Source organism: Lathyrus oleraceus, chromosome 5, assembly GCF_024323335.1.
Source record: "Lathyrus oleraceus cultivar Zhongwan6 chromosome 5, CAAS_Psat_ZW6_1.0, whole genome shotgun sequence".
NCBI lineage: Eukaryota > Viridiplantae > Streptophyta > Magnoliopsida > Fabales > Fabaceae > Lathyrus > Lathyrus oleraceus.
Genome location: NC_066583.1, coordinates 526,634,302 through 526,643,936, shown reverse-complemented (window position 1 = coordinate 526,643,936; position 9,635 = coordinate 526,634,302). Strand labels below are relative to the sequence as shown.

The following is a 9,635-nucleotide window of genomic DNA, read 5'->3' as shown; positions in this document are numbered from 1 at the left end:
GACACGATTTAACCTCAAAAATTTCAAATACACATCTTTAAAATATTTTAACGTTAACTAAACCTTGGATGAATCCGAAGATACATCTTTGAAATCCGAAAACATCTATATATTTTTTTAAGTGGTGGTTAAAAAAACATTGCATTAAAAAATTCTTTAATATTTATATTTTTAAGTTTAAATTTATTTTAATCTCTTATAATACACAATAGTAAAAAATCAAAATAATAATAAGAAAAAAACACACTCTGGCTATTCACTCCATACTCCTCCACAGTGATACAATTCAATCCCTTCTTGTCAAGCCCTAATTTCTGATTCAATTCAATCCTCAAAACCTTAAACAAAACCCCCAAATTATTCATCTCTCCCTCCGTCCACCAACAATGGCTTCCTCATCGAGCAGCGGCTTAACATTCAAGCTACATCCACTGGTAATCGTAAACATCTCCGATCATTACACGAGGGTTAAGTCTCAGATGAACCCTACACTTGCTCCTCACAACAACACAACCAACAACGGCGTCGACGGCGTCGTTTCTTCCATTCCGCCGCGTGTATTCGGCTGTGTAATCGGTGTTCAGAAAGGTCGCACCGTTGAAATATTCAACAGCTTCGAACTCCTATACGATCCTTCTACTCACTCTCTTGATCGTCCTTTCCTTGAGAAGAAGCAAGAACTCTGTTCAGTATTCGTTTTCCATCTCTCCAATTTTCTCTATTTTTTTGCTTAGTTTATTTTGATTATTATTTTTTCTAATTTGTTGAATTTTGAGTTTTGGGGGTTGTTTGATTAATTTTTTTATTTATGGAAATTTAGTTTCTGAAATTTAAGGTGATTTTGCAGATAAGAAGGTTTTTCCACACTTCTACATACTGGGATGGTATTCCACTGGGAGTGATGCAGAGGAATCTGATATGCATATTCACAAAGCTGTGAGTTTGCTTTATTGTTATGTATTTTAATTTAAGCACCCTTGGGATTGTTGCCTATTTTGTACCTTTGTTTAGAGTTTGTAGTTGTTTACATTGAGGAATGTTTTGTCTATTGTTTTTGTTTTGTATTTTCTGCTGTTCATTTTGTAGTATTTGTCTTTGGTTTGAAGCTTTGAGTGGGTATTTTGGTTTTGAAGCTGCCAGTTGTGTTGTTAAAATTATAGTTTAAGGTTACTGCAATTGCCATTGGTATCATTCTGGCATTCCGCTTAGATATCTTAGTTTGGAAGTTTTGTGCTTTTATGTTTTGTGGTGCATGTGCATTGTGAGACATTTATTCAGCCAACAATAAGCGGTTGACTAGAATTAAAATTTGTAAATGGAATGGTGATTAGCTGGACTTATTTAACTTTTGCAATTACATATCCTGGGCAAGAAGAGATTAACCTGTTTATCTTAGCCACTGACACCATCGTTCTGCAGTTCTCAACTTCCCATAAAATTGGCTTCTATCTGTGTGCTTTGTAATGAAGTAACATCTTAAAACTCATTATGATCCCTTTTAACTATTATTATTTGAGTAGTGTTAGCAACAACACATTCTCTTCTATTGGTCGAAATTGAACTAAGTTCCACTAAAGCATCTGGGTCCCAATTAAATTTAGTGAACCCATGAGTTTCAAACAATAGGATAATGCATGTTGAGGAGAGTGTGTTGCTACATTCTTATTTTATTACTAGTTATAGTGATTAAAACCAACTGCCCTTATCATTTCTATTATCTAACTCAGCCTACCTATAACCAACTTAGCACACCTCTCACATAATCTAACCTATTGTAGAGATATAGGAGGATAATGAAAATTCTAGGCCAAACCTTTGAGAAAGATTTAGATGTAGTCTATCATTAGACTTGATATATGACAAGATATGATGGTGTTGTTTGATCTATATACCTAGCCCCATTTATTGGGTAAAGACTTCGGTTTTTCTTGTTATTGCCAGCGGTCCCTTTTAATCTGTATATTATCAAACATACGTTAGAAACTGATACCAAAATACAATTTATTTCTAAAAGCACTTTTATTGATGTTAGATAGAATATGCTTAGAATAAAAGCAGAATTACACATTATAGAGAATGCTGAATTCACACATAATCTAAGAAAAGAGAGTCTGTTGTTACAAGGAAATTCCTATCCAAGAAATTTGAAATTTGAGATCTTAGTCTCCCCCTCTCATAACCATTCAATAGCTATCCCATAACCACTATCTCCTTTCCTTTCTCTATTTATTTCTACAAATAATTAACATAACTGACATAATAACTGCTAATTAGTTTATGCCATCTTCTCTTATATTGCTCTCTATGAAGAAGTTTAGTATCACACTTCAAAATGATAAAACATTATTATTAAATACATATATCTCATTTTTTACATTATAAACATAGGTATAAAGCAAAGCCTTCAAATAGTGTTGGGGATGGGTTAGAGCATACCGTAAATAGGTCATTGGCATGATGGATTTACTTTCCTTTTATGCTTTTTTCCAGTTTATCTTCTGCAGGTTGATGAAATAAAATTGATTTAGATTTAAACTCAGAAATGTATTTTACATTGTTGTGCTATTGTTCGTTTGAAATTCTCTCAGTTTTACTTTAATTCCTAATTCCATCTAAAACTCTGCGTCAACAGTTGATGGATATCAATGAGAGTCCAGTTTATGTTCTTCTAAACCCTGCGATCAATCATTCTCAGAAGGATCTTCCTGTCAGTATATTTGAAAGTGGTATGTAATCTTGATACTTGATTACATTTCTATTCCATTCTATTATTTTCTTTATTTTCTCTTTTCATAAAAGAATAAATTTTATTGGAGAAAGAGATGGAAGTTCAAAATATTGGAGGATAATTCATTAAAAAGATAATACAAAAAGAGACAAACAGGCAGTATTGGGGATCCAGTCCCTTCACATATCCAAAATAGAGAATGTAGCAGTGTGACACTCCAATAATTTTTTGTTTATATACATTTTGTTCAATATTTTGGTTGTCATTTTGCCTGCTTGTTGTGCTGAGATGATTAATTTTGTGTTATTGCTGGTGTTTGCTTTTGCAACTTCAGAATTGCATGTCATAGACGGGATTCCACAACTTATCTTTGTTCGGTCAAGCTATACTATTGAGGTTAGGCTTTTATAACTGCTATTGTCCTTTTTCCTATATGAAATGTCTGTACCTCAATAAATAATTGAATTTGGCCCCCCCTCCATTCTTCTTGCTTTGCTGAAGACTGTTGAAGCAGAACGGATCTCAGTTGATCATGTTGCTCATCTAAAGCCATCTGATGGTGGTTCAGCAGCTACACAATGTGAGTGGTTTTCTAGTCTTCTCTTTCCATTGCAATCTTCTTACCCTATCATTAATTTTTTTTGGGCAAGGGAGACGATTTTGGGTTCTGTTTTTATTATGTAATAATGTGTGTCTCTTCATTATATTCTTATGTTGATCTTCACAAATCTGGATAAAAGGTGACAGTTGTGTTGGGCACTCAACGACCAACATGCATTATTGTCTAATCTCAATGCTATTAGTGGGGATGGTGCGTCAAGCCAAAATTCTGCCATGAAAATTTAGTGGGAGCATAGTAACTAAATACAACAACAACCAAGCCATGAAAATGTATGCATGTATATACAAAATAAACTGTAGAATATAATGAAATTAGTAACATATATGTCAAGATTAAATTAAAATATCATAATTCATAAACTTAAAAGTCGATGTCATAAGTTGCATAGTTTAAATTCACTAGAAAGTAAATTACTAAGCTCAGGTAATAGCATATTAATAGTAAACAAGACAAAAAATCAATAACCGAGAAAAATAGGAAGAAATGAAATGGACAGAATGTAAAGAGAGAACTGAGAAGGAAGGATTGAATATGAGAAAAAGAAAAAAGGACAGAGAAATAACTGAGAGTTGTGATAACAGAAAGAAATTAGAAAGATTGATCGTTTACCTAAAAGGTAAGATAGCCCGAGAAAAGAGGCGAGTCTTTTGTGCATGATTTATATCATGAAATTGGGTTGGGTCAGTTAGACCCATCTTATTTTCTGTTATTTCTGGCTTCTCCTCCGCCATTTCCGCCCATTATGCTCTGAGTGCCATGACAGTTTCAGTGAAGAAAGTGACTGAAATCATTAGATATTCAAATTGAAAGGAGTAGAGAAAGACCCAAGTCTACTGGACTTGGTTTTCATCAGATCCAAGGGTTTTGATGAATGTGTGTAACTAAGCTAACCCCCCTACTGGAGGGGGTAAAGTTTTTTTTTTTTTAGTTATACATACATCTAATATCTAATTATGTCATTATTTCTTTTGGCAGTGGCTGCTAACCTTACTGGTATACACAGCGCAATCAAAATGCTTCATAGCAGAATAAAGGTGCTACATCACTATCTTCTTGCAATGGAAAAAGGTACGAGGGTATCATGTCTCGCATAACTAGCATTTAATGATGATAAATTGTTTGTTGTTTATCCCCGTTTTATAAAAAACATTGTTTGATATCAGAACTTGTTGGGCTTTTTTCCTTTTAAAATATAAATACTTGTTAGTTAGGCCTTTTTAGTTGATAATCCTTTACCAATGGTGTTTAAAAGAGTTAGATAAATAAAAGTAAGAATAAATACATTAGGGACAGCTTCAAATAGCTCTGTAATTGCAAAGAGGATTTTTAATACTTACATATGTATTTCGAAAATCAGTTTCAAAACAGAGTAATAATAGACTAATATATTTCTGTTTTATGCTTCAATCCTAAATTATAGATGGCCTATCTAAATTGAAACTCTCTGAACTAATACTATTTAAACCTTAATGTTTACAAGCAGGTGATGTTCCTTGTGAGAATTCACTATTAAGGCAAGTGTCGAGTCTCCTGAGAAGATTACCTGCTATTGAATCTGGAAAATTTCAAGATGATTTTTTGATGGTGAGTGTATTCAATTCTGAAAATTTTACTATTGCTTCTTTTTTTGTTGGTTTGGAACGATTGCTTGTAGTGGGGGGAAGGAACATTGACAGGATTGGTTTCTTATTCTGTATGGTTACTGTGCTTAATTTGAAATTATTTGCGCGTGTACATCATGACATGAACTGTGAAGGATATTAATGCTTGTTGGAGTTTGGAAAGGGAATAAACGTGCATGGGAATTGATATATGAGTAGAGTGGAGTGACCCAGTGAGGGCGTGTCAGTTATGCATATTGGTATTTTGCAGTTTTCAGCTTGTAGATAATGCTTTAAGCATCTCTCTGAGTTTGGCGCAGAGATTTCAAGAGATTTTGGACTATTGCTATTATATATCAATGTTTTTTTTTTGTTAAGAGTCATGTTGCTGCAATATCGTAACTGAGCTGGATTGTAGGCTTAACAGCATAAATGCTTATGTGAATTTTATTTTAGCTTACAATATCTTCTTTCCCTTGTAGGAATACAATGACACCTTGTTGATTAGTTACCTTGCCATGCTGACCAACTGCTCAAGGTATGGCATACGTGTAACTTTTGCTTTGTTTTCTTTTGGGTTTTATAAGTTCAGTTGATTTTTTTACTTAACAAAAAATTCAGTTGATTTTTTCTTTAGGCTAAACTACGTTAAATTGGCGGGAGGGATAAATTTTTATTCTTAATCTCATGAATCAAATCTGGAAAAAAATATTTCAAGGTTGCAATTTGGGAAGTACCCAAGCACTTATGGAATCCTCCCTTAAAAGCTAGCTATCAACTGGGAGGAACCAAAACACTTTAATACGGCACCGAGCATCCCATACTCTATTTGGTGTTTGGGAACCCCATAATTCCGGCAGTCCTTTTTAAGCCAGCAACAACAAGCACTGGTACAAATTATGTATCCAAGCAGTTGAGGAACCCTCCCTTAAAAGCTTACCATCAAGAAGCAAGAATTGAACCACTTAAATATTCTACTAACTCAGTACTTCTCGATGTGGGATTTTGACAACTAATAACACTCAAATCTGCTTCATTGTTTTCTTACATTCTCTATACCTGCAGTTTCCCTAAGATAAGCAGGTTCTTCTTCAGTCGGAGTTACTAAGGGAGGAACTTTTAAGTCATTTGAGTAGAGTCTGTTTGGATAACTTAATGAACTTTTATGTCAATGTGATTGACATTGTTTTGTAGATTCATGAAAAACCCCCACTAACCATATATCCATATATGTCTTCTCCATGTGACCTTTTTCATACCCCTCTTTACAATGGTCAACAACTATCTTCATCACAATTCACAACATCCTTATTTCCGCCGTCTTTATCTTTTTCGCACAAATATAATTTCTGTAAGAAATACCTAGAAAAATGTTGATGGGTTATGGCGAGTATCACACAATTTTTTCACACGAGCCAGCATATATCTCCTTAGATATGCTAATATATTTTCAAAACAAAGAAATTCAGACACCATTTCAGTTCTGAATTTTAACCTTGTATTTTATCCACATGTTACTAATAAATGCTCTTTTTTCTTATATTTGTCTTCCTGTAGTGCAATGAATGATTTGGTGGACAAGTTCGGTACTGCGTATGATAGACATACCAGAAGAGGTGGACGAACTGCTTTCATGTGAGTGTCACATTGTTACTCATATCTTGTCCAGCTGTGTACAAGCCTGGATGCACTTTCCCAACTCTTTAGGCACATATTTTTGGCTTCTTTCTTCTCTTTGCTGCTTAGGCATTTGTTGTTAAAGTTTAGTATTTACTTGGATTTGAAGAGCTCAGGGAGAGAAATCTTTTTCATGAAAAGTCACCATATTACCATGCCCCATCCTCCAATGGAAAAAAAAAGGAAATGTATTAGCTTTTGCAAATTGAGGCCACAATTCTGTTAGGCCACCATCTTTCATTTTCTTGTATGCTGCCTCCTAATTCATTTTGCATTTCTTGGTAGTACAAAACTCTTACTCGGTTAAGTAGAAGAACATATGAGCAAGTTTGGATATGTTTTTTTTTTCTTTCTAAAAGAGCGATTAGTTGGTTCAGTGGACTAGATATTGGTAGTAAAAAAAAAGAAAAGGAGGAGGCCATTTATGATAGAGAAGTGAACTAAATGAGAGAGAATAAGATAAAGAAGTGGACTAAATGAGAGAGAATAAAGTTGGACAGGGTGACGTCATTATGCTTAGTAATCAACAATTGAATAGATATATATATCCAAGATTCCAAGCCAATTGAAAATCTCTCAAACTAAAATGTAACAATCCCCCTCTCCATCCAATAGAATTTTGTCCACGAAACTTACACTTCATGTTTTATTTCATGTAAATTACCACGAGTTTTGCAATCTTGTACATAACTTCATCAACACCAAACTCTATTTAGATTTTAAAATTTATGACTACTTTATCGTTCATTGGTGATTCTCACGCCTTCGGTGGTCGCTGTCTGTAGGTCAAGCTAATCTCTTAGAATTTTTTGTAATCTCTATTTACTTATGCATAGTTCATCCTTCCATCATGCATATTTTCACATTATTAAAGGTATTGCCCTCTCGAGACTCATCATCCTAAACCTGGTTAAAATTTTCTCAATTTCCAAATTTGATTCTCTAAGACTTGTCATAAGCACTCTATTCCACGCTGTTCTAATAATATTGTATTTAGTCTTGACTCAACTAGTGGTAGCACCTAATACATTTCCTCTTATAAAGACTTTTGATAACTGACATTTCTGAGGTAAGTTTCCTCACATTATTCGTCTCATGCTAATATGGCCTTCGCCCAATCCACGATTTGATGAATTATATCCTTCAACCTTGCTATGTTTCATTTTGAAACTATAATGGGTAGTTTTGTATCGAGTTAGGTAACTTATTCACATGCCTTCACCGACATCAACGACTATGCCATTACTTTAATAATCCAAGTTGTGACAACCTCTAATTCTCCTTGAGTTATTCTTCATTCGATTCTCATGATGTTCTTAATTATCCCTTGGGAACTTCTTCACTGGAGTTTCCTCTTATCAGATTGAACCATTTTGTACAAGTCTGACTAGCATCCTACTACCATCCATGTACCTTATCATAAGGTTAATGGAATTTAGTAACTTTCTCACTTAGTCATCTTACCTCTAGAAAATATCGCCCTTAATCACCCTACCACACCCCTTAAATTATAGTATTTACACCATATTCTACATTTATACTTTAGCAATCTATATGATACGCAATTACTTTAAAAACGTTATCTTCTAATGAGATTTATTAGCTCTACAATTCCAATAATCATATCTTCTTCACTTTTCCAAATTTGAAGAGTAGTTTGAGAAATTCATTTATCAATATAATTTGTTTGAAATAAGATTTTAACCCCTTCTAGCATAACTTACACCTTAGTTCAGGAATCTTAATTGCATATGGATCAGTAAATTCAAGAGATTAAGCAGGACACTCTCAACCGTTGTCAAGAATGTATATCAGGTCTTAGGAAGAAAATGGAAACTCATTGACATATGCTAACACAAAATCAATTTGATAACAATTGTTCTTTAGGACAAAATCAATTTGATAACAATTGTTCTTTAGGATATTATCGTTTCTCTTAATTCGCACGACTCCAAGATATGGCTTTTCCCATTAAGTCGCCTAGAGGATGTGAAAAAGATGTTAAACTCTAGAACAATAGACTAGCTTCCAAATATCATTTTAAACTTGACTCAAAGCCAAAATGAGCTGACATACACTGATACCAAATATAACATCCATTACGAGAGAAAAATTAAACATGACAACAAAACTACCTTAAAAGAAGTTTAGGCATTGAAAATAAAAATCAATTTTATTTACAACTAGTTGAGATAGATATAAAGTACATTTATAATACCCTAAACCTAGACTCTTGACATTGTGATATGGCTCTAACATACTTCAAAAAACATATACCTAAAAAATAGTCAACACATCAAAGTGGGATGAGATACAACTATCTCAGCGAGTTTCCAAATTCAGGATAAAGTATGATATGTCACATACAATAATATAACTTATATTGTTATATTTATAAAAAGACTCGCCTAAGGCAAGTATTTCCCTAGGAATGGTCTCGCCGCACCATGGAAGGTATAACCTCGTCTCAAGGCTTTCCTATTTTTCAATGGCGAGAAATGCGGGATAAGACATTTCATGGACAGAGAGAAGTCTGGTTAATTAAATGACCCACACCCTCCTTGGAAATAAGGATTCAACGCTCCACCATTGGCCTGGTGGGCGACGACCCTTTCTAAGAAAACCTTAGGCATAGAAAAGGCTCTATAAATACCCCTGCCTTAAGGGGAGAAATTGAGATCTTAACCCATACTAATCATACCCCTTATACGCTTATACCTTAGCACGTCATTCTGTGAAACCTTGTTTTGTAAGTGATATGTTTTTAACAAGGACATCCACTTTTGGTGATGACAACTAATGTCTTATGATAAGTCAACCATGAACGATTTAGCAGATAAAGATGCAAACCTTATCATTAGGGTTTGATAGACTCAACTATCTGATGATGGAAATCAAATGGAAGATACCTAAAGCCTCATCTCAAGTTACGCTAGCAAGTGTCCATAAAAGAGAAAGCATATGGTGAAGTCTTGAAGTACTGTGGTACCTTCTAATTTATTAGCGA

The 9,635-nt window shown here is 34.0% G+C and overlaps 1 protein-coding gene across 1 annotated transcript; it reads left to right on the top strand.

Annotated features, from left to right (window-relative positions):
• Window positions 1-231: 231 nt before the first annotated feature.
• Window positions 232-6,964, top strand: LOC127086069 (COP9 signalosome complex subunit 6a). Its single transcript, XM_051026756.1, has 9 exons — window positions 232-684; window positions 848-936; window positions 2,633-2,726; window positions 3,063-3,124; window positions 3,230-3,308; window positions 4,326-4,418; window positions 4,834-4,934; window positions 5,434-5,489; window positions 6,509-6,964. The coding sequence occupies exons 1-9, from the start codon at window positions 387-389 to the stop codon at window positions 6,588-6,590; spliced, it is 954 nt and encodes a 317-aa protein (XP_050882713.1). The 5' UTR covers window positions 232-386; the 3' UTR covers window positions 6,591-6,964.
• Window positions 6,965-9,635: the final 2,671 nt, after the last annotated feature.

Bases quoted from the DNA above. Each gene is read 5' to 3' on its own strand.
- LOC127086069 (XM_051026756.1), top strand. From the start codon at position 387: ATGGCTTCCTCATCGAGCAGCGGCTTAACATTCAAGCTACATCCACTG. The intron at 2,727-3,062 runs GTATGTAATCTT...TTGCAACTTCAG, and splicing joins TGTCAGTATATTTGAAAGTG to AATTGCATGTCATAGACGGG. The intron at 3,309-4,325 runs GTGAGTGGTTTT...TTCTTTTGGCAG, and splicing joins TGGTTCAGCAGCTACACAAT to TGGCTGCTAACCTTACTGGT.